Genomic DNA, 24,991 nt, shown 5'->3' with positions numbered 1-24,991 from the left:
TCAATCTAGGATCTGATGAAAAGGGACTTAATCACTGGAATCATTCACTCATTCAATTATATTTACTGCTGGCTTACTATTTGCAGAGAATAATAATAATAATAATAATGGCATTTATTAAGCACTTACTATGTGCAAAGCACTGTTCTAAGCGCTGGAGGGATACAATCAATCAATCAATCAATCGTATTTATTGAGCGCTTACTATGTGCAGAGCACTGTACTAAGCGCTTGGGAAGTACAAATTGGCATCACATAGAGACAGTCCCTACCCAGCAGTGGGCTCACAGTCTAAAAGGGGGAGACAGAGAACAGAACCAAACATACCAACAAAATAAAATAAGTAGGATAGAAATGTACAAGTAAAATAAATAAATAAATAAATAAATAGAGTAATAAATATGTACAACCATATATACATATATACAGGTGCTGTGGGGAAGGGAAGGAGGTAAGACGGGGGGATGGAGAGGGGGAGAGGAAAGAAGGGGCTCAGTCTGGGAAGGCCTCCTGGAGGAGATGAGCTCTCAGCAGGGCCTTGAAGGGAGGAAGAGAGCTAGCTTGGCGGATGGGCAGAGGGAGGGCATTCCAGGCCCGGGGGATGACGTGGGCCGGGGGTCGATGGCGGGACAGGCGAGAGCGAGGTACGGTGAGGAGATTAGTGGTGGAGGAGCGGAGGGTGCGGGCTGGGCAGTAGAAGGAGAGAAGGGAGGTGAGGTAGGAGGGGGCGAGGTGATGGAGAGCCTTGAAGCCCAGGGTGAGGAGTTTCTGCTTGATGCGCAGATTGATCGGTAGCCATTGGAGGTTTTTGAGGAGGGGAGTAATATGTCCAGAGCGTTTCTGGACAAAGATAATCCAGGCTGCAGCATGAAGTATGGATTGAAGTGGAGAGAGACACGAGGATGGGAGATCAGAGAGAAGGCTGGTGCAGTAGTCCAGACGGGATAGGATGAGAGCTTGAATGAGCAGGGTAGCGGTTGGGATGGAGAGGAAAGGGCGGATCTTGGCAATGTTGCGGAGCTGAGACCGGCAGGTTTTGGTGACGGCTTGGATGTGAGGGGTGAATGAGAGAGCGGAGTCGAGGATGACACCAAGTTTGCGGGCTTGTGAGACGGGAAGGATGGTAGTGCCGTCAACAGAGATGGGAAAGTCAGGGAGAGGACAAGGTTTGGGAGGGAAGACAAGGAGCTCAGTCTTCGACATGTTGAGCTTTAGGTGGCGGGCGGACATCCAGATGGAGATGTCCTGAAGGCAGGAGGAGATGCGAGCCTGGAGGGAGGGGGAGAGAGCAGGGGCAGAGATGTAGATTTGGGTGTCATCAGCGTACAAGTTAATCAGGTTGTCCCACGTGGGGCTCACAGTCTTCATCCCCATTTTACAGATGAGGTAACTGAGGCCCAGGGAAGTTAAGTCCAAAGTCACACAGCTGACAAGTGGTAGAACCGAGATTTGAACCCATGACCTCTGACTACAAAGTCCGTGCTCTTTCCACTGAGCCACGCTGTACTAAGCGCTTGGGAGAGTACACTATAATAATAAACAGAGGCATTCAGAATCCAGAGCTGTTAGGGAGAGACACCAGGCTCTCTGCTCACCCTTCCCTATCCCTCCCTCTCTGTTATTCCCCCTAAATTAGTCATTTAAAGTGGTTCAACCTCAGATATTTCAGCTATTATGGCAGTTACAAGATATAGTTACTACTACTACTACTAACAATAATAATAATAATTATGGTATTTGTTAATCACCTACTATGTGCTAGGCACTGTACTAAGCTCTGGAGCAGATACAAGTAAATCAGGTTGGATACGGTCCCTGTCATTCATTCAATCGTATTTATTGAGCACTTACTGTGTGCACAGCACCGTACTAAGTGCTTGGAAAGTACAATTCAGAAACATATAAGAGACAGTCCCTACCCACAGTGGGCTCCGTCCCACGTAGAGCTGTACTAGTATCGTTCATAATCCCGGCCCCACCACTTGTCTGCTGTGTGACCTTGGGTAAGTCACTTCACTTCTCTGGGTCTCAGTTCCTTCATCTGTAAAATAGGGATAAAGACTGTGAGCCCCACGTGGGACAACCCGATAACCTTGTACCTCCCCTAGTGTTAGAACAGTGCTTGGCATATAGTAAGTGCTTAACAAATACCACCATTATAAATAAAAATATGTTTAGTATAGGAGAATTACATTTCTCACAGACACAAGATCTCTTGGGTTTGTTGAATAAAAAGGATGCTGCAAGCAGGTCTCTGGGTGGATTTCCATTTTGTAGATCCCATTTTTGCCTCCTTCTCCAAGCATAAGTCCCAAAATTTGATTGGATGGATTTTTACTCTTGCTTTGTGTTGTTATTCATCAAGAAAACAGACTCATTCAGCAAGTGCTTAAATTTACTAAGGGAGAGAATGAAGTTTGAGCTACTTTAAGAACTACTGATGGACTCTAGAAATACTCTAGAAATACCTGAGTTAAAATTTTGGTCAAATTTTGTTTTGCATCAGTGCCTTTAAAATTTGCAGTGGAGCTATTTTATTTCACAGGGTTCATTTCCTAAAGCCATAAATTTTCTCCTAACTAGTCTGCTGAGGTGAGATTAGAGCTGTTCCTTATTCCTGCAGCATACTGTTTCTGTATGAGCTCTTGACTCAAATTGACCCTTGAAGCTCTTACAACAACCACTGGAGAACGTGAGGGAGGGGCCACATAGAGCACGGGCCTGGGAGTCAGAAGGACCTGGGTTCTAATCCCGACTCCTCCACCTGTCTGCTGTGTGATCTCAGGGAAGTCACTTCCCTTCTCTATGCCCCAGTTACCTCATCTGTGAAATGGGGATTAAGCCTGTGAGCCCCAGATGGGACATGGACTGTGTCCAACCTAATTAGCTTGTTTCTACCTCAGTGCTTAGAACAATGCCTGGCACATAGTAAGTGCTTAATACCATAAAAAAGATTAGTTTGAGAAAAATGAAAAGAATCTTAATCAATTGTATATATTGAGCGCTTACTGTGTGCAGAGCACTGTACTAAGCGCTTGGGAAGTACAAGTTGGCAACATATAGAGACAGTCCCTACCCAACAGTGGGCTCACAGTCAAGAAGGGGGAGACAGAGAACAAAACCAAACATATTAACAAAATAAAATAAATAGAATAGATATGTACAAGTAAAATAGAGTAATAAATATGTACAAACATATATACAGGTGCTGTGCGGAAGGGAAGGAGGTAAAACGGGGGGGATGGAGAGGGGGACGAGGGGGAGAGATTAACCATTGTCACCTAAATCAAGTTAATGATGTCTCCAAATCTTTTCTCTTCACCCAAACTGGCACAAATTCTGGTCATAATGCTCCTTGCTGGTCTCTCTGCTTCCAGCCTCTTCCCCAGCACCTCCAATCTACACTCCTTGATGCTGAAAATCAGCACTCAGACTTCATCTCTTTTCTAAACACCCCACCACCAGCTTCCTGTGTTCTTCACATCAAAAAAAATTCCTCACAATAAGCTTCAAATTCTCCACCAACTCATTCCACCTTACTGATCTCCTCTGTCCACAAGCCACTCACCAATTCACCTTTGTTCCTCCCAAACCAACCTTCTTGTTCTTCCTTGCTCTTGAGTCTCCCAATTCTTTCCTTTTGGTCTCATTGTTCTCTTGGCTTGGAATTTTCTCCCTTCCCAAATCTGATAGACCACAGATCCCCGCCCCCCACCCCATGTTCTACATCCTTCTAAAATCCCAACTCCTCCAACAAACCTTCCCCTGAATTTTTCAGCATCCTTTGCAATGTAATCCCATCAGATAATTTTATAACTCATGAATTTATTTATGCTCATTCTCAGCACTCTTCCATACAATTTTACATTCAATTATTTATTTGATGACTTTAAAAAATGGTATTTGTTAAGGGCTCACTATATGCCAGGCACTATACTATAAACTCTGGGGCAGATACAAACTAATCAGGTTGTACACAACCCAAGTCCCACGTGGGGCTCACAGTCTTAATCCCCATTTTATAGATGAAGGAACTGAGGCACAGAGAAGTGGTTTGCCCAAGGTCACACAGCAGCAGACAAGTGGCAGAGCAAAATTAGAACCCAGGTCCTTCTGTCTCCCAAGCCAGTGCTCTCTCTGCTAGGCCATGCTGTTCCTCATATAAATGACTCTTGTAAATATTTTAGTACTTGTCTACCATTTTAGAATGAAGATTCTTTGTGGGCAGGAAGCATGTTGCTTCTTTATTCTATACTTCAAAATGCCTAGTACAGTGCACTGCCCCAAATGGATGCTCAGTAATCGTTTCCAAAGCAGTGAAATAGAGACTTATTAGTAGTAGAAGTGGTGATAGTAGCAGTAGTAATAATAGTAGAGATTGTAATAGTAGCACCCATGAAGTACCCTCTGGGACTCCTCCTTTCCCAATTGAGCGCCCCCTCCCCCACCCCTTCATCAGCCTGTCAGGGCTCCAAAGATCACTCCAGATAATCACCTCAAAGTTTGAAGGGACTGAAATCTCAGTTGACCCCTGAAACCACCAAGCTCAGGACCTCTGGCCAGTCTGGTGAGGGCCCTTGGCAATCTGGATCTACCAGAGCCCAACCAAAGCACAGAATCAGAGCCCCAATCATCTTAGCAACTGCCACTGAATAGGCCAATTAAAGCCAGTCAGTCTGAGCACTTACTGTGTGCAGAGCACTGTACTAGGCGCTTGGGAAAGTACACTATAACAGTAATAAACACACTCCCTGCCCACAACAAATAAATCCCTACCACTTGTTCAAATTAGGACCCATCTCGATACTTAGCTGTGGGCCTGAAATATCTCCAGCCATGTCAGCAGCGGAACACTTCACCTGAATATTACTACATGGCTCCTCCCTTTTATCCTACAGGATTTCCAGAGCCAGGTTTTCAACCAACATAATTCCTTGCTCTGCTCCCGGGTTATTAGCTTTATCTTTTACCCTGGTCACCTCAGCAAACCATGTAATTCCAACCATGCCCAGTTAAAGGAAGATGTTAAAGTGAACAATAGGATAATTACAAAATTGTCTTTTAATAAGCAGAACAAGAACAGTCTTCACCTCAGCTTAGTCACATCTATAGAAAAGAAATGAATGCTTTACAAAGCAATTTCATAAAATATAGCATTAAATGAACAACAAATTACTTTTCCTTTTACTAGCTTGTAATGCTAATGGTACTATTTATTCCTGACCTTTAGAAATATTAGATTTTTTTAAATGACAACATAAAAAGACTTCTTGTTGGAAAACACAAGCTAGCTGCTTTAGGCCACCCATTATTACTTGTAAGTATAGCATGTGCATGCATCATTCATTTCAATGTCCCATTTATATCTAATAGGTATATATTTCAGCTGACATATATTGTTCTCCTACACATGTGTCAAATTCTTTAACGATGTCCGTGACAAAGGCATAGTGCTGGGGATATATAAATTACTCTCTACCGTATAATCAGCGTTATCTATTAGTATGCTATTTGTGACAAATAATGTTCAAAATATATACAGAATTGATTTTCTGTTATTTTAATATGGTACCATTCACAGCAAGCCATTGATTGAATCTTAAACACATAAATGTTCTATTTTTAATCTAAGTCAAATAAAAAATGTGGGGATATGGAAAAAGCTAAGCCAATTTCTGTAACAAAAAATCACATTTTGAACTGGGTCTATTTTCAACAAAAGAAAATAGGCCTGTTAAAACCATAATTAGGGGATGCATTCTTTCAGCAACATACCTTTTACTCTAATTTTCATTTTTTAAATGAAGAAGATTTACCTTTAGTGGGAGAGATTTTAAACAGGTAAATCTTTTGTGTTGCTTTCTGCTCCTAAGTCATTTGAGGTATTTTCTCTTCATGACATAAATACCTCATTTTTATTCTTCCAGTTATTCTGATATTTAGAAAGGACTTACAAGATATGAGAACTGTGATTACTGGGACAGATACCAAAGACTCATCAATCCAATTTTCTTTCTCCAACAGATTGATTGATGATGGTATTTAAGTGCTTTTTGTGTGAGGTGCATTGTGCTAAGCAGTGAGAAAAATACAAACAAAACAGTTCAGGCACAGTTCCTACTCCTCAAGGGACCCACATATAACTGGGGGAGGAAAGATACATGGAAAATGGAAAGGTTGTAAGCATTTAGACCTAATATGGTACAGGAGGTTGAAGTGGGAGAATGACACAGTCTCAATCCCTATTTTACAGTTGAGGTAGCCAAGGCATAGAGAAGTGACTTACCCAAGGTCACACAGCAGACAAGTGCCAGCGCTGGGATTAGAGCCCAGGTCCTTCTGACTCACAGGCCCATGCTATCCACTAGGACACAAAGACCAGGTAATTCAGTCAGGGTCTGAAATGGAAGATGTGGAGCAGGGAGGGGCTCCCCATTGGTCAAGTCCTTGATCCTTTGGTCTCCCATGCCAGCCCTATCTGTATTTCTTAGGCCTTCTTTTCCCTTGGAAGATTTGGAAGCAAATAAAAAAAAAGGTTATAACTCTAATGCTGTTATTTGTTAAGTGCTTACTGTGAATCAAGCACTATCCTAAGCACTTGGGTAGATATGAATTAAACAGGTCAGACACAGTCCCTATTCCTGTACCACATGGGGCCCTCAGTTTAAGTAGGAGGCACAGCAGGCATTGAATTTCCATTTTATAGTTGAGGAAACTGAGGCACAATAGGCCTAAGAACCATTCCTATAAAGATCTCAGCTCATAACAATGGCAGAGAAAAAAATCTGGCATCCACCCTGTTTCTTGTCCAAGAAGCCAGCCTCCCCTCCCAGAATATCCCAAATATTTCCAGGGGCTCCCAGAATATTCCAAGCCCTTATGGTGGGGAAGGCTGTTCTTCTGCCAGGCCTGAGGCCTTGCTGCCTAGCAAATTTATACTATTACTTTTTAAACTAATGATACAACATTGAGATGGAAATTAGAAATACATTGAATATTTTTTGTAAACTGGTCATTTGGGGGTAAAAAAAAATTCAAACTGAAGTCATTCCTAGTCAGTATGGTGAGCACCATTTTTTTTCTGCACAGTAGAACAATAAAGCAGACTAGTACCTGGAAAAATATTCCAGTTAAAAAAAAAGATTCCCAAAGGAAATATATAAATGTGAGCAATCAGGAACTGCAGCATTGCACATGCATAGATAATTTTGCTGTATCAGATAATGGAATTGTTTTTACGGTAGGAATGAGTTCATTACTAATGCAGCTCCTACTAACAGTGATAATTTGCAGTGCAGTACAATCACCTACTGTACCTCTTCTTTTGACAGATGATGCTCTAGAAATTATAGGCTAGTGCGAAACAAAAGGATAAAGACGAAGAAAAAGAATCAAGGCACGTAGCTGTTTAAAGAAGTTACAGCTCTGCACACTGAATTTGGTGCTATTAATCATAAAGTTATTTGCAAAATTAGAAGCTATTAAGGAATGGGTTAAAATACCTGGATCCCAATTCACTACCTTCGTCATTTTTTTAGAGATCAAAATCCTATCCAGTAACATTTTTCATGTGAGTGCATGAAGTGATGTTATTGAAAAAACATGGAAAACTAAGAAAAAGTACAATCGCCCGACCTAGGTAATCTCAGCCATTTTGTTCCTCTTGTGTTTTGTGCCCATCATAGAGACGTTCAGGGCAAGAGATAGAGTTTAGGGACTTTCTCTATTTTAAGACTATAGGCTTGTGTGTCTGCTAATTCTGTTGTAATTTATTCATTCATTCAATCAATCAATCTTATTTATTGAGCTCTTACTGTGTGCAGAGCACTATACTAAATGCTTGGGAGAGTACAATGTAACAATAAACAGATACATTCCCTGTCCACAGGGAGCTTACAGTTTAGAGGGGGAGAAAGACATTAATGTAAACACATGAAATTACAGCTTTGTACAAATGTGCTGTGGGGCTGGGAGGGGGAAGAATAAAGGAAGCCAGTCAGTGGGTGGCAGAAGGGAGTGGGGGAAGAGGTAAGGAGGGTTTAGCCAGGGAAGGCCTCTTGGAGGAGATGTGACTTCAAGACAGTTTTGAAAGGGGGGAAAGTAATTGTACTCGCCCAAGCACTTATTACAGTGCTCTGCACATAGTAAGCACTCAATAAATTCTACTACAGATGTCACGCCTTTTGGGATTTCTTTGGAAATATTCCTGTCTGAAAACCAGGGGGCAGAAAAGAGGTTCATGTAGAGAGAACATACAGAGTGCAGCTAATGCAGTTCAGACACTGCCAAGAATGTGTCAGATCAGTGTCCAGAAGCTGCACCCAAATCCACCTGACAGAGAACTCTGCTGGTGGGCTAGTATGAAAAACTGGGGTGCTGCCCACCCCTTCTTCACTAGTGGTTCTCAAACCAAACCTTAGTGCACTTATGAAAAAGAGCAATCTCTGTATAAATTCCCCTCAAAAATGGTCAATACTTGGTGGACTTGTCCCAGTGAGGGGATCTCTGTCCATAAAGTTGGACTGTTAGGCTAACTGTGGGTGTTTAAGTCATTCTCTCTCAGCTAGTTCTTTTGACCCTGTGCAGAATGACATGAAACTAGGAAACTACCCAGTCACAACCAGTCACTGCAAAACACTCTGAAGAGAGAGAACTTTGACAATGTTTGGCTAATAGGGCTGTCAGTGATAGCCTAAGAAATAGCCAGGCCTAGTGCTTGTGTGGCTGGACTGATGGGCTTGTGATATGAATAGGGAGACATATATATACACACTGGATGATGTCTGAGAGTCCTATTTATTAAGGTGCCGCTCATCCTGAATGGGGAAAAGGTATCCTAAATGTTGCCTATTGAAGAAGCAAATTTAAAACCAGACAGGTCCCAGATGGTGCAAATCTATTACTAGAGCTAGGATCCCACATGGATATGATCTCACTGTTGGGAGCACCATCTATGAAAACAAAAGACACCTCTCTAAATGCTAAGGTACACAACTCCCCTTACCAAACAAAGCACAACCCTTGTTGCCTCGATAAGCAGCATGGCCTGATGGAAAGAACACAGGCCTGTGCGTCAGAGGACCAGGGCTGTAATCCCAGCTCTGCAATTTATCTACTCTGTGACCTGGGGAGTCACTAAACTTTTCAGTGCTTCAGTTTCCTCATCTAAAAAATCCTGCTCCTTCCAATTTAGTCTGAGAGCCCCATGTGGACAGGGACTGTGTCTAACTGGATTATCTTGTATCAACTACAGTGCTTGGCACCTAGTAGATGCTTTAAACAGTGCCATAATAATAATTATTATTATTATTATTACCAATTCCTGGTACAACAAAAGATCAAATTTAAGCTTTGAAATAATTGTTTATTGCAATATTCACTATCCTGGTTGCAGGATGCTGTTGCAAACTACCCAGTATGCCGGCATTAAAAAAAAAAAGTATAAAAATAACTTCAAGTGTGACACAGCTACTTACGGCAAAGTGACATTTGAGAATCAAACATAGGAGAATTTAAGACAGCTGTGTTTCAATAGGCTTTTAATAAGTGGAAACTTCTGAAATCAAAATCATGAAAGAGTTGAATATTTCTTAACTTCCATTCTGGCCATCTAAGAATGAAGGCTCAAGATTTTTCCCAGACAGATGGGCCCCATATAGTTGTTCTGAAGGATCCCATGCTGAGGAGTTTAGGCAAATATCTCCAGAGTGTTTTCCCAAAAGAGAAGCTTCATCTATAAAGAAACCAATGGTCAGTCTGTAGCACTGAAAGATCAGTAAGAAGAGTTAATGGCAAATACAATTTTTAACCAGTAAAAAAAAAAATGAATCCTTACTTGGTACATGATTCATGTTATTAGGCATGCTATCTTCTGAGCTGCAAATTCTTGGAGACTGGTTTGGCACTTGATTAGACTCAAGAGCTTGTCCTCTAAAGTTACAAACAAAACCTTGCTATCAATTCCAATTAGTTTACTTGGCTTGCATTCATTCAACAATTAGAAAGAAAGGATAAACTTTTCATAGCTATGAAAAAATGAGGAGTGAGTTTCTGGAAATACGGACAAACTAGAGAAACACATCTTCATTACTTTGATACTATTGTTACTACTGTTTCATTTATACAAGAGGCTTACTTCTGAAATGGTTTCAACGGAGCTTTCTTGGCCCGTTCTGTCAGTTCCAAAAAATCTTTATAACAATTTTTGGCCATTACTTGGTAACGAACCCCTAGGCCAAGCTCAGTGACGTTGGCTCTGGGAAGGTACCCAGTCCAGCCTGGTATAGGTGACTCTGGTAAAGGTCTCTTCATTTCTTTAGTTTCTGAAAAATCAGTAAAAACACACCTCAGTGCCTTGAAATCATGACTTTTGATTTATAAAACCCAGAGATTAAAATTATGCCAGTTTTTGATAAAACACCTTCATCCTCCATTCATTCAATGTCGCCTAATGCTACTGTTCAAAAATTGATCTGCAATCATTAAATTTAGACTGTAAGTTTGTTGTGGACATGAATGTGTATGTTAGAGTGTTATACTGTACTCTCCTAAGCACTTAGTGCAGTGCTCTGCACACAGTAAGCACTCAATAAATACAATTGACTGTCTAAATCAATCAATCAGTGGTATTTGTTGAGTGCTGTGTGCAGAGCACTGCATTATGCACTTAGGAGAGTACAACAGAGCACAGTGGGTAGACATCTTCTCCCTCCCATTGTACAAGAGCACTATTGTAAACTGGGTTACTAGGCTGGAAATGGTACACAGGACCATAATCTTACTAAGGGATAGTCCACAGAAAATCCTACCTTACAATTCCCAAGTAGCAAAAGCATAAACAATCAAATCACAGAGACAATTGAACAATGAAATAAGACTATCTCGCACGAGTAAACCTTACATTTTCCAGAGTTAGCGCTCAGTAAATATCATTAGTGATGATGAATGAGAGGTTTTCAGAACCTTATATTAGGATAAAGACTGAATACATTTTCCAGGGAAACTACTTAGAGCCAGTATACATGAGGCCAGAATTCAACCCTCTGATTCCATGTGAAGAATTGGTTATACTGGAGGGTGTTTTAAACCACTTTTCTGACCCATGTTTTACCGAAGCAGCCAACAAAGCAGCACAAACAGTGATTTCAGTTTTATTTCCTTTCCTAGACCTTTCATAGATAGTGTCAGCGGAGATGTACTTTAGTTTGAAGGGGCTGCTGTGAATAGAGAGATTACATACTTGAGTGGGAGTGCCATTAAGATAAAATTTCTTGCACTTTGTGCCCAAGAAACTATGTAGGGCTCTGGTCCTTGCCACCTAAGAGAAGTATCATTCAGTAATATTAGCAATAATAATGATAACTGTGATCATTGTTAAACACTGACTCTATGGCAAACACTTCACTAAGCGCTGGGGTAGATACAATGTAATTAGGTCAGAAACAATCCCTCTCTCACATGAGGCTCACAGCCTAGAAGGAGAGAGAACAGATATTTAATCCCGAAAGCTCACTGTGGGCACAGAACATGACTACCAACTTGGTTGTTCTGCACTCTCCCAAACGTTTAGTGCAGTGTTCTGTGCACCACAAGTGCTCAGTGAATACCACTGATTGATTTTACAGCCAAGGACTCTATTGAAAGGTAGTGCCACCTCTCCTTCAGCAAGATGTTAGACTGGGGCCTTCTATATCCCTTGGGCAAAATGAAATACTACTAAAAAATACAAAGCAACATAAAAGACACATTTTAGAGTCCAACAAATGCAGGGTAAAAGGGGACCTATAAGGGCATCAATATTTTTGTTACATTCCAAACTTCCCAATGCTCTAAAATGGGTATAGGCTGCATGCTGTTGCTGCCTAATCCTGACAGGGCATGTGGGGAGAAAGGGACTTGGGTCTGGTGATGGGAAAACAGGTTGGGATTCCACTGGTATGAAGATCTTTAAAACATTCAGTACCTAGCAACATCGGGTGATGGAGGTGGTAGTAGTCGTGAATTGCCCTTAGAACACTTTCATGGGAGCAAACAGCTTGGTGTTTAGGAGATGTTGCTGCTATGTGTCTCAGTTCTTCCAGTTGATCTTTCCTTCTTTGAGTTGCACGGTGAAAGGTTTCCAGACAGTGCTCAGTGTCTTCGGCAAAGTTATTGCCGACTAGGTGTTGGATCAGCGGGATATAACCTGTGGGAGTCAGCCAATGAATTAAAATGCTTAGCTAGCCTGGAAAGGCAGTCATTAATAGTTCTACTTAACTCCTGTGAATTTTATACCCACCACCTGCCTTTTCTTACACTGCAATCAATACCAATTTATTTTTTTTTAAACAATATAGTTGTTTTCAACAAATATGACCTTCCTCAGATGGGGAAAAATGATTCTGGGGAAGAGGAAGGAAAATCACATTTTGACAAAGGCAATGACAGTAATATTCTTTTATAACCTATTCCTTTATGTCAACTTGAACACACAGGGAAAACATTTAATGGGAAAAAATGATAGCCTGAGGAGTAATTTACATTATTCATTATTTTTCGGGAGAAATGTTTATTTCATTTGACACTTCCAAAATGCAATTTTGGATCTTTCTTTTTGGCCAGGCAGGAAATTGTGCTCTTAATAAAACCAGGGAACTATTACATAGAAAGGGTAAATTAGTTACACGGGAGATCCACCCACCATCCAATTTTTCACCACTTCCTACAAAATAGAATATAATGATTACTATTAGTGTGTTTAAACACAGATATTTGTTTAAACTGGATGTGAAATCTTGAGTAATACTGTCACAATAATACAATGTTATTTTTTAAAGGAGACACTGAAATAACATTAAGAAATTGTTTTAAGCCATATAAACAAATGGATTCAAGTCTACGGCCAATATTTTGCTCTCAGCCTGCCAACCCAAAGGATTATCGGGGGACTGGCTTACACTTGAGCCCCATGTGGGACAGGGACTGTGTCCGACCTGATTCTCTTGTATATTTACCTTGGCTCTTAGTATAGTGCCTAGCACATAGGAAGTGCCTGACAAATCCCATAAATATTATTACTAATATTATCACCAAACTACATCCCCCAAAGCCCTGGTCATCCCCTTTCTAGGCTATCCAGGGGTGTTGCTCCCAGGCTGCCCAGTGTTAGAGAGGAGGACACCAGCATGGACAGTGCATGACTTCCATAAAATGTAGAATGTTGGGAAGGCTGTGGCTATAGCTGTGAGACTGTGGGACTCTGAGCCTTGATAAGCCTGAAACTGTAGTCACACTACCCTACTGCTCTTTATGTTTTTATTTTTTCAATTTACCACTGTCCTTATCTTTTATGTTGATTTTCTGTTTAACTGTTTCATGTTTGTTATGTGTGGGGTTGTTTTAGTGAAATTTGTTAAACCCTTATGACGTACCTGTCACTATAAACGCCCTGGGGTCGATATAAGGTTGTCAGGTTGGACCAAGTCCATGTCCCACATGGGAAATCACAATCTTAATCCCCATTTTACAGATGAGATAACAGGCTCAGAGAAAGTTAAGTGACTTGTCCAAGGTCATAAAGTAGATTGGTGGCAGAGCTGGGATTAGAACCCAGGTCCTTCTGGCTCCCTGGCCCACGCTCTCTCCAACAGGCACACTGCTTCTTTGCCGGTATGTCTGCCTCCAGTCCCCTCTACCCCCATTTTTCTTACATTGTGAACCCCTGTACAGGTTTCACATACCCAGGGATCCAGCTTGCTTTTCCCTCAGAAAATGTAAAGGCAATTCAGTCGTTTAATGGGAATCCACCCATCCACATTCCTTTACACCTTCAAAACCTCCCAAAAAACCCACCTCCTCCAGCAAGCATCAACCTGTTCAGGAGAATCAATCAGTGCTACTTATTCTTTCATTTATTTATTTGTTCTTTGACGTACTTCTCAGTAAAAATACATTCTCACATATTATTACTATCAATAATGGCAATTATAATATTATTTGTTAAGTGCAGACTATTTGCCAAGCACTATACTAAGCGCTGGGCTAGATACAAGATGATCAGTTTCCACCTTAAACTTAGAATCTAAGTAGGCGGGAAAACAGGTATTGAATCCCCATTTTACAGATGAGGTAAGTGAGGCACAGAGAAGTTAAGTGATTTGCCCAACATCAAACAGCAGTCAAGTGTCAGAACTGGGACTAGAACCCTTGTCGTATGACTCCCAGGCTCATCCATTTCCACTAGGCCATGCTGTTCCTTCTTCAGTTATGGCCCAGGCCACTATCACGGTCCAAATCACTGCAATTCCCCAAATTAGATAGCTTCAGATTTTTTGCTAACCTCTGACAGTCTTTTCCAGCACAACAGTTTGCCAAATCATGGGTCATAGAAATTAGCTAATCACTTACCAGAGTATCCAGGTGGAATAGGAATGCTCCTGATGAAGGGTTTTGAATTTTCTTCCATGTTTTCCCTGTTGTGAAGGAAAGGACAAATGAAAATGGGCAAATTAATGGCTCTATGTAATAAAGATAAAACGTTAAATCTCCCCTAGCCTCCTCCATTCCAGGGTAATAAATTGTATTTCTTCTTCTTCCCAAAATTATCTTTGGGGGTCGTGCCGGGAAGGTGGTGAGAGGGCTGAGTAATAGTGGAGCCGGAGAATAAGTACTTTGCTCTAACCTTAATAATCAGTCAATAGCATTTACTCAGTGTCTATCATTGTACCATGTGGGGGCTCAGAGTCTTAATCCCCATTTTACAGGTGAGATAACTGAGGAGGAGAGAACTGACGTGACTTGCCCCAAAGTCACACAGCTGATAAACTGGTGGAGCCAGGATTAGAAACCACGCCCTCTGACTCCCAAACCCAGGTTCTTTCTATTTGAGCCACGCTGTGGATGACTTTTGTGGATAAAGCAGCCTATCTTAGAGGAAAAGAGCACGGACTTTGGAGTCAGAGGCCAAGGGTTCAAATCCCAGTTCCGCCAATTGTCAGCTGTGTGACTTTGGGTAAGTCACTTAACTTCTCTGGGCCTCGGTTCCCTCATTTGTAAAGTGGGGGTTAAGACTGTGAGGCCCCCCCATGGGACAACCTCATCACCTTGTAATCTCCCCAGCGCTTAGAACAGTGCTTTGCACCTAGTAAGCGCTTAATAAGTGCCATTATTATTATTATTATCGTTTTGAGTTCCTTGTGAAGCAGCATGTGGGCGGGGCAGCTGGGCGGTCACCTTGGGTGCGGGGCATCGGCGGGGCGGGCAGATGTGGTTGCGAAGGCCAGACCCGAGTTGGGGCCGGGGCCGGGTCTGGGTTCGGGTCCAGCCGCCCCCGCCCCGCATTGTGCGCTCACCGGCCACGACATGGCCCGGCCGCCCTTAGCTCCGCCCCCGAGCTGGGCCCCCTTCTAATAATAATAGTAATGTTTGTATTAAGAGTTTACTATGTGCCAAGCACTGTTCTAAGCGCCGGAATAATAATGGTATTTGTTAAGCGCTTATTATTCACTCAATCGTATTTATTGAGCGCTTACTGTGTGCAGAACACTGTACTAAGCGCTTGGGAAGTACAAATCGGCAGCATATAGAGACGGTCCCTACCCAACAACGGGCTCACAGGCTAGAAGGGGGAGACAGACAACAAAACAAAACATGTAGACAGGTGTTAAAACCATCAGAACAAATAGAATTAAAGCTATATGCACATGATTAACAAAATAAATAGAATAGTAAATATGTACGTCTTGGCTTATTATGTGCCAAGCAGTATTCTAAGCGCTGGGGTAGATCCAAGGTGATCAGGCTGTCCCACGGGGGGCTCACAGTCTTCATCCCCATTTTACAGATGAGGTCACTGTGGCCCAAGAAGGGAAGTGACTTGCTTAAGGGCACACAGCAGACAAGTGTTGGAGTCAGGATTAGACTGTGAGCCCACAGTTGGGTAGGGACTGTCTCTATATGTTGCCAATTTGTACTTCCCAAGCGCTTAGTACAGTGCTCTGCACATAGTAAGCGCTCAATAAATACGATTGATGATGATGATTAGAACCCACGACCTTTGACTCGCAGGCCGGTGCTCTAGCCACTATACCACACCGCCGAATCACTGTAAGCCCGTTGTTGGGTAGGGACCGTCTCTATATGTTGTCCACTTGTACTTCCCGAGCGCTTAGTACAGTGCTCAAGGCTTCAAGGCTTTCCATCACCTCGCCCCCTCCTACCTCACCTCCCTTCTCTCCTTCTACAGCCCAGCCCACACCCTCCGCTCCTCTGCCGCTAATCGCCTCACCGTGCCTCGTTCTCGCCTGTCCCGCCGTCGACCCCCGGCCCACGTCATCCCCCTGGCCTGGAATGCCCTCCCTCTGCCCATCCGCCAAGCTAGCTCTCTTCCTCCCTTCAAGGCCCTACTGAGAGCTCACCTCCTCCAGGAGGCCTTCCCAGACTGAGCCCCTTCCTTCCTCTCCCCCTCGTCCCCCTCTCCATCTCCCCAGTCTTACCTCCTTCCCTTCCCCACAGCACCTGTATATATGTATATATGTTTGTACATATTTATTACTCTATTTATTTTACTTGTACATATCTATTCTATTTATTTTATTTTGTTAATATGTTTGGTTTTGTTCTCTGTCTCTCCCTTCTAGACTGTGAGCCCACTGTTAGGTAGGGACTGTCTCTGTATGTTGCCAACTTGTACTTCCCAAGCGCTTAGTACAGTGCTCTGCACACAGTAAGCACTTAATAAATACGATTGATTGATTGCTCTGCACACAGTAAGCGCTCAATAATACGATTGACTGACTGAGTGGGGTCCGGGGGGTCGGGTGGGCGCCCACCCGGGTACTCAGCAGGGGCCCTTTGGTCCTCACTCTCGGTTTCAAGGCCCTCCATCCCCTTGCCACCTCCTACTTCTCCATTCTCTCCTTCTACAGCCAGCCTGCTCCTCTGCGCTAACCGACTTACTGTACCTCGTTCTCACCTGTCCCACCATGGATCCCCAGCCCACGTCCTCCCCCTGGCCTGGAATGCCCTCCCTCCACACATCTGCCAAACTAGCTCTCTTCTTCCCTTCAAAGCCCTACTGAGAGCTCACCTCCTCCAAGAGGCCTTCCCAGACTGAGCCCCCTTTTTCCTCTCTTCCTCCCCATTCCCCCCACCCTACCTCCTTCCCCTCCCCGCAGCACTTGTGTATATTTCTACATATTTATTACTCTATTTTATTTGTACATATTTATTCATTTTATTAATGATGTGTATATAGGTATAATTCTATTTATTCTGATGGTATTGACACCTGTCTACTTGTTTTGTTTTGTTGTCTGTCTCCCCCTTCTAGACTGTGAACCCGTTGTTGGGTAGGGATCGTCTCTATATGTTGCCGATTTGTACTTCCCAAACGCTTAGTACAATGCTCTGCACACAGTGAGCTCTCCATCCATACCGCTACCCTGCTCATTCAAGCTCTCATCCTATCCCGTCTGGACTACTGCATCAGCCTTCTCTCTGATCTCCCATCCTCGTGTCTCTCTCCACTTCAATCCATACTTCATGCTGCTGCCCGGATTATCTTTGTCTAGAAACTCTCTGGGCATATCACTCCCCTCCTCAAAAATCTCCAGTGGCTACCAATCAATCTGCGCATCAGGCAGAAACTCCTCACCCTGGGCTTCAAGGCTCTCCATCACCTCACCCCCTCCTACCTCACCTCCCTTCTCTCCTTCTACAGCCCAGGCCGCACCCTCCGCTCCTCCACCGCTAATCTCCTCACCGTACCTCGTTCTCGCCTGTCCGGCCATCGACCCCCGGCCCACGTCATCCCCCGGGCCTGGAATGCCCTCCCTCTGCCCATCCGCCAAGCTAGCTCTCTTCCTCCCTTCAAGGCCCTACTGAGAGCTCACCTCCTCCAGGAGGCCTTCCCAGACCGAGCCCCTTCCTTCCTCTCCCCCTCATCCCCCTCTCCATCCCCCCCATTTTACCTCCTTCCCTTCCCCACAGCACCTGTATATATGTATATATGTTTGTACATATTTATTACTCTATTTATTTTACTTGTACATATCTATTCTATTTATTTTATTTTGTTAGTATGTTTGGTTTTGTTCTCTGTCTCCCCCTTTTAGACTGTGAGCCCACTGTTGGGTAGGGACTGTCTCTATATGTTGCCAATTTGTACTTCCCAAGCGCTTAGTACAGTGCTCTGCACACAGTAAGCGCTCAATAAATACGATTGATGATGATGAATAAGTATTATTGAATGAATGAATGAATGAATGAATGCGAGGCAGAAGGGCACGGGTTCGTTTCCTGGCTCTGCCACTTGTCTGCTGGGTGACCTTGGCCAAGTGTCTATTCACTTATCTGGGCCTCAGCGACCTCATCTGTAAATTGGGGATCCAGACTGTGAGCCCCACGTGGGACAGGGACTGTGCCAGCCCGATTTGCTTGTATCCTCCCCCTGCGTTTAGTACAGTGCCTGTCATGTAGTAAGCGCTTAGTACCATCATTGTTAGTATTAGTAACTATATCTGGTAACTGCCACAATACCTGAAATGTCTGAGGTTGAACCAATTTGAATAACTAATTTGCGGGGAATAACAGAGAAGTAGGGGTAGGGAAGGGTAAGCATTCATTCATTTCATCGTATTGAGCATTTACTGTGTGCAGAGCACTGTACTAAGCCCTTGGGAAGTACAAATCGGCAACATATAGAGATGGTCCCTACCCAACGACAGGCTCACAGTCTAGAGGGGGGACTCACAGAGAGCCGGGTGTCTGAATGGGTCTGTTTATTATTATAGTGTACTCTCCCAGGTGCTTAAAACAATGCTTCATTTGGTCACTTCACTTCTCCGTGCCTGTTACCTCATCTGTAAAATGGGAATCTAGACTCGAGCCCCACGTGGGACACAGCCTGTGTCCAGCCCGATTTGGTTGTAACACCCCCCCCACCACCCAGCGCTTTGTACAGTGCCTGACACATAGTAAGTACTTAAACAAAACAAATTACCATTAATGATAATTATGGTATTTGTTAAGTGCCACCGAGTCATTTCCTATTCATAGTGACTCCATGGATATACTTTCTCCAGAACGTCCTGTCATTATTAGAGGTTGGAGTAACTATATCAGGTAACTGCCACAATAGCTGAAATGTCTGAGGTTGAACCAATTCGAATGATTAATTTTGGGGGGGAAGGGTGAGCCAGGTGTCTTTCCCTAACAGCTGTGGACTCTGAATGTGTCTTTATTATTATAGTGTACTCTCCCAAGCGCTTAGTGCAGTGCTTCACTTAGTCACTTGACTTCTCCATGCCTCAGTTTCCTCATCTGTAAAACAGGGATCTAGACTGTGAGCCCCACGTGGGACACGGACTGTGTCTGGCCCAATTTGCTTGCATCCTCCCCAGTGCTTAGTATAGTGCCTGGCACATAGTAAGCACAGGCCACACAGGATTCCAGACTGGTCAGGTCCCAGCCTCCCCAGCCCAAACTCCAGGCACCCCAGAACACTCAACTTCCTCCAGGTGCTTTGGGAGAAGGTAACCCGGGTCTAACCAACTCTAGGTCTCCCCAGCAATTCCTTCAGGATCAAGCCCAAGTGGACACAGCCAGAGGGAATGTTTGTGGGCAATGCAATTTCATTTTTTTTTTTGCTGAGATTAGCAATCTCTTGTGACTGGTGAGCAAGGAATACCCCATAGCACAAGGCTCCAGGAAAGACGCAAGTTGGGGGAGCTGAGTTGCCTAGTGGATGGAGCAAAGGCCTGGAAGCGTAGGACTTGGGTTCTAATCCTAACTCCAGAAATTGCCTGTTTTGTGACCTTGAGCAAGTCACTTAACTTCTCTATGCCTCAGTTTCCTCAACTGCAAAATGAGGATTCAATGCATGTACTCCCAAATAGGTTGTAAACCCCATGTGGGGCAAGGACTGGATCCGAACTTAATTTGCATCTACCCGTTATTTAGAATGGTGCCTGACACACAGTAAGTGCTTAACAAATACCATTAAAAATAAAAAGGTGTGAGAGATTGGGTGGAGGGAGAGGGAGTGTAAAGCAGGTCACTAATAATAATAGTCATAGTGTTTGTTAAGCACTTACTATGTGTGAAGCACTGTGGTAGATAAGAGAATAATCTAGATCAGATACAGTCCCTTCCACCTCACCAGAGGTTCACCACCCAAGAGATAGGGAGAATGGGTACCTTATCCTCATTTTATAGGTGAGGAAACCGCTACAGAGAAGTTTAAGTGATTTAACCAAGGTCACACAATTCGCCATTAGGATTAGAACCCTGGTCTCGAGACTCCCACACCTGTGCTCTTTCCACTAGGTCATAATGCTTTGGCAACTTGCTGCTGCACCTACTATGTTTTTGAGGGAAGAAGTGCTTGGGTGAGGAGTGAGCAAGGGAAATAATAATTACGGTGTTTGTTAACAGTTTACTTTGTGTCAGGACCTAAATTCTAAATCCTGCCTCTGCCATCTGCCTGCTGTGTAACCTAAGGCAAGTCACTTCACTTCTCTATGCCTTAGTTACCTCACCTGTCACATGGGGATTAAGACTGTGAGCCCCATGTGGGACAGGGTCTGTGTCCAACCCAATTTGCTTATATCCACCACAGCGCTTAGCACAGTGCCCAGCCTATAGTAACTGCTTAACAAATACCACTATTATTATGATTACTGTTATTACCCACTTGACTCACAGACTTTGATTCAGAAATACGCATCTTTTCCACTCTCTTCTCTTCCCACTTATCCAGGAAAACAAATGTCTGGTTATGATTTTACCAAAATCCTATTTAGAAAAATATATTTTACTCTTTAGAGAAGAAAAGAGAACCAGCATGGCTCAGTGGAAAAAGCACGGGTTTGGGAGTCAGAGATCATGAGTTCTAATCCTGGCTCAGCCGCTTGTCATCTGTGTGACTTTGGGCAAGTCACTTAACTTCTCTGTGCCTCATTTACCTCATCTGTTAAATGGGGATTAAGACTGTGAGCCCCTCGTGGGACAACCTGATCACCTTGTATCCACCCCAGCGCTTAGAACAGTGCTTTGCACATAGTAAGCACTTAACAAATGCCTTATCATTATTATTATTATTCATCAAGAAAAATTCTGGACCACATACAATCCAGAGCTTTACTTTTGCTTTATTAGACACCTGTGAAGACATAAGATTGCTGTAGATACAATCCGGACAGTTTGTGAACTGCTGCAAAGATATTGGGATCTGAATTTATCTTCTACAGAGGTGAACAAAACCACAATGGCTGATATTGTATAGTGTAGTTTAATACTCTAAGCAAGTGAATATTGTGATATTCATTATGTCCAACAACTTGTATACTATTCGTCCGCTTAAGCCACTTATAGCATAAATATGCAGTTTATCACAGCAATTTACATCTCTGCAATATGAAATTAGACCTTCTCATAATAATGCATGAAGGCTCCTGTTTATAATGGTGCACACCATTCTTCACCACACTGGTAATGAACCTGGGTCATTTGAAACTGCCTCCTGATGACTAAACTTGATTGAAATATCACTAACTCCCAGGGCAGGTTGACCTCTGCAGTCTGATCTTTTGAGTTTGCACAGGGATTGTTCTGCAAAGCTCACCCCACACACCATTCTAGCAGAAAAATAAATGTGTCGAGATTGTCTCATCAATGGTACTGGTGGGCCAGTTGACACATTTAGAAATATGTGCACCTGGCTGATGCTCCTTTTAAAAAACAGTTTAAAAGACTAGAAAATGTGTCACTAGATAGTGTAATAATCCAGTCCTCGTACTAGGAAGTTTCAAAAGGAACCAAACTAGGTTTTGGATAGGCATTGTGGATCTGAAATAGATGGCCCATGCAGGCTGCCTCCAGAAAAAGGAGAGAGTCAAAATAGAATTTCTGTCTCTACTCAATCATCTGTCTCCACCCTTAGTATTTCAGCAGGTTTTCAATCTGGTCTGGCTGAGCTGCAGAGTGGAGTACAGGATCTGGGATATATCTGGAGTACAAGACAAGAAAAGTTTCAATATGGCAATAAAAGAATAAAGTTAGATCAAAGTAAAAAAAATCCTCTAAAAGACAATGCTACTCTTGGAAATGTAATAACATTTTAAAAAGGCAAAGAATCCTTGTGAAAAAAACTGGATTCATCCAATAATCCTTTCCCTCCCTGTGCTGCTAATTTCCTGGAATCATTACAACCAGCGGATGGCGATCAGCCTTCAGAATGTTTCACCTCATATCCGAAGAGAGCTTGGCCCCTAAAACGATGAGAGTTTTCATTAAAAGCAGGTCCTACTTTCTGGTGATAAATTACATCTGAACCTCTTTAAGTACAGAATTGGAATGCTGAATGTTTAGATAATTTACAGGAGAATTCATCCATTATTATGTTTCTTCCTTGAAACAGTCGTTACGGATGTCTTGGAAGAATGCACATACTGCACTGTGCTGGAACTATATGCTGATTGGTGTGATTTGCTCCATAAGAGGAATATAATATTCTGTTAAAGCCATTTATCTCCCATTCCTAGGTAAGCCTTGCATAAGCATTCCCTATCTATTTTAAAAGGCTGTAATTAGTGAAGCGGATTGAGAAACTATATTTTGAAAAGTAAGAGCTGAGTGCAATCAACAAAAGCAAATAGTGTTTTTATACAAGAAAACAGCATTGTAGAAATCAAGATTCTGTACAATATTTAAATATATGTACATAAAATTATACTGTTCATAACTGAATTGTAAAGTCTCTTATTTGTAAACGGTGGTTGGCCACACAAAAGACAGTAATATTTAGCTTTTTGAGCAGAGCAGGCAGCAAGAAACAGAATGCTAGCAAGCACACTTCTGTAATTGTCTAAAATACCTATGCCAGTTATGTGACTAGCATTCTCTAGTTCCTTGTTTTCAGTCATTTCATGTTTCACATTCTACTAGGGAATTCTGTGGGAGATGTTACAAAGAAACATGACACAGAGTAGAAAAATGAATATAAACCCACATTTAAATAAAAGACTGGATTCACTAATGGGATTTGTGAAAGCTTAATGAATTCCAGCAGGTGAAAAAGACAGTTTTCACAGACATAACCTTGTTCAATGAATCTTAAAGATTATAACTTTGAACCAACAGGATTAGCTGATGCTGGACTGCATGGCTTTATCCACAGTGTTTCTCTGGAGGTGCAAGTTTCAAGAAATTGAAGTGAATTGAGTGACAGGATCTCTCTGAAATACTGCATCCACTGGAAAGTAGAATGACAATTGTAAATCTGATTCTTTCACAGAGGAGCTTTGTCAAAATCCATAGGGGACAAACACAAGTTAAATGAAGCAGGACTTGATTTCAGTGCCAACACTTCACAGGAGCAATACTGACAAGTCGCTTGGGATTTCTAGGAATTGGTGCATGGCAAATGTTTGGGGCCCACCAGTTCTGGAAGCTTTGCCTGCTGAACTGCTATAGGGATGAGAACCAGCTCTCTCCTTATCTATCTGAGGGACTGGCTTGGCCAATAGATAGCTGGCCCATCTTAAATCCAAGCTTCATTTGATTCAAATTGAAGGGTGAATTAGAATTAGAACCCTGAAATATTAATGCATGGCGAAGACAGCCTTTTCTTATGAGCTACTGGAACATTCAAGATTCTCTAAGCACAATATTGAGCACTCCCAATGCTTAGTACAGTGGTTAGCCCACAGTAAGCACCATACCATATTAAAAATCAGGATGCCATAGAACTAAAATGCCAGCAGATCTTTATATACTGGCTTTCCCAAACCCTGGCCAGCAAGAAGCTTATATGTCTTTCCTGGGTCCTGGAATCCAATTTTCAACTCAAGAAGGCAGTGATCAGATTTGCTAGAGTGGGAAACAAATACTGCAGAAAAGCCTTTTGTTTCCATTGCGGGTTGAACTGTCTAGCCAATTTCACAAACACGAAAAGGATTTCCTAGATAAGCATTTTTACAGTCTCTACTGATTATGGAAGATCGAACTCTATTGCTTCTCATCTTTAATGCATAACATCAATGGAAGGCCACCAGGAGAAAACCCCCTAACTCGCCTTTCTCCTAGCTGCATTCAACTTCCCTGCTGAAATTCAAGGGGAGAGGGGTCAGATGGACAGATCTGCGCATGGAACGCCAGAAACCAAAGAGGGGAGTCCAAGGGGGTGGCTAGTAATTTAAGAAATCAATCCCGGCTTTGACGCTCTTCGCGGTGGAAACATCAATGGCTATGGCCTTCATCTCTGTGTCCCCAAACTGCATGAGTGTCTGGATCTCCCTCCGGGCGGGCACTGGTGAGCCCTCCGTCCCGGTGAGGTCCAGGCGGAGGGTGCCACATTTCTTGACCCCCAGGTCGGTGATGAAGCTGACATCCTCTTGCTCCGAGCTGTAGATGTTGATGACGATGACCAGCTGGGAGGGCTTGGCCGGCGTGTAGCTGCGTTTGACCGTCTCGCCCAGGGCGACAGACTGGTTGGCCGAAATGAACTTGTCAAAGACATCGGTGCACCACCGCGTGCCATCCTTCACCAGCAGCTTCTCCGGGGGGTGTTTCCCTTCCACATAGCGGTTGAGCACCCCCACCCCGTATGTCAGAGGGGAACGGCGCACCTTGATAACGGCGGGGTCCAGGCCGAAGAGGACGGCTCCCTTGAGGATGGTGAGGCCCACGTCCTGGGGGATGATAACCCGGCACTTGGAGCCAAACGCGGCCTGGATGGCCTGCTGCAGGAGGGGGGCCTCAGCAAAGCCCCCCACCAAGAAGAGGAATTTGACGTCCATCACTTCCGGCTTCTCGAACAGGTCCCCTGAAAAGGAGAAGGTCCCTTCTGTTTGATGAGGCCATTCGTTAAGGTTACGGAACAAATTCATTCATTCATTCAATCGTATTTATTGAGTGCTTACTGTGTGCAGAGCACTGTACTAAGCACTTGGGAAGTACAAGTTGGCAACATATAGAGACGGTCCCTACCCAACAACGGGCTCACAGTCTAGAG

The 24,991-nt window shown here is 43.2% G+C and overlaps 2 protein-coding genes across 5 annotated transcripts in view; both read right to left on the bottom strand.

The window, feature by feature from the left end:
• Positions 1 to 9,528: 9,528 nt before the first annotated feature.
• C16H10orf82 (chromosome 16 C10orf82 homolog) lies at positions 9,529 to 15,266 on the bottom strand. 3 transcript variants are annotated; one of them, XM_038758535.1, is made up of 6 exons: positions 15,211 to 15,266; positions 14,386 to 14,450; positions 11,963 to 12,184; positions 10,136 to 10,322; positions 9,836 to 9,930; positions 9,529 to 9,733 (listed from the first exon to the last, which is right to left on the bottom strand). In XM_038758535.1, exons 2-6 carry the CDS (start codon positions 14,441 to 14,443, stop codon positions 9,591 to 9,593), a joined length of 705 nt encoding a protein of 234 aa, XP_038614463.1. In that variant the 5' UTR covers positions 14,444 to 14,450; positions 15,211 to 15,266; the 3' UTR covers positions 9,529 to 9,590. The 3 variants fall into 3 exon arrangements, with proteins under 3 accessions (XP_038614463.1, XP_038614464.1, XP_038614465.1); XM_038758536.1 differs by lacking the exon at positions 15,211 to 15,266 and adding an exon at positions 14,660 to 14,674; XM_038758537.1 differs by lacking the exons at positions 9,529 to 9,733; positions 9,836 to 9,930 and having other exon boundaries at positions 10,132 to 10,322.
• Positions 15,267 to 21,108: 5,842 nt separating this feature from the next.
• Positions 21,109 to 24,991, bottom strand: part of HSPA12A (heat shock protein family A (Hsp70) member 12A) — a 53,453-nt gene continuing 49,570 nt past the window's right edge. For both annotated transcript variants that reach the window (XM_038757727.1, XM_038757726.1), the window contains one exon: positions 21,109 to 24,802. In XM_038757727.1, the coding sequence (XP_038613655.1) occupies positions 24,165 to 24,802 (638 nt within the window). In that variant the 3' untranslated portion in view covers positions 21,109 to 24,164. The remainder of the gene's footprint in view (positions 24,803 to 24,991) is intronic.

Source organism: Tachyglossus aculeatus, chromosome 16, assembly GCF_015852505.1.
Source record: "Tachyglossus aculeatus isolate mTacAcu1 chromosome 16, mTacAcu1.pri, whole genome shotgun sequence".
NCBI lineage: Eukaryota > Metazoa > Chordata > Mammalia > Monotremata > Tachyglossidae > Tachyglossus > Tachyglossus aculeatus.
The sequence above is the reverse complement of the archived record's forward strand: the minus strand, read 5'-3'. Positions and strand labels throughout refer to the sequence as shown.

Coding starts and splice junctions, on each gene's coding strand:
- C16H10orf82 (XM_038758535.1), bottom strand. CDS start 14,443: ATGGAAGAAAATTCAAAACCCTTCATCAGGAGCATTCCTATTCCACCT. Junction 10,323..11,962: donor CCATCACCCGATGTTGCTAG/GTACTGAATGTT, acceptor CTGATTTTTCAG/AAACTAAAGAAATGAAGAGA. Junction 9,734..9,835: donor TAACATGAATCATGTACCAA/GTAAGGATTCAT, acceptor GTTTCTTTATAG/ATGAAGCTTCTCTTTTGGGA.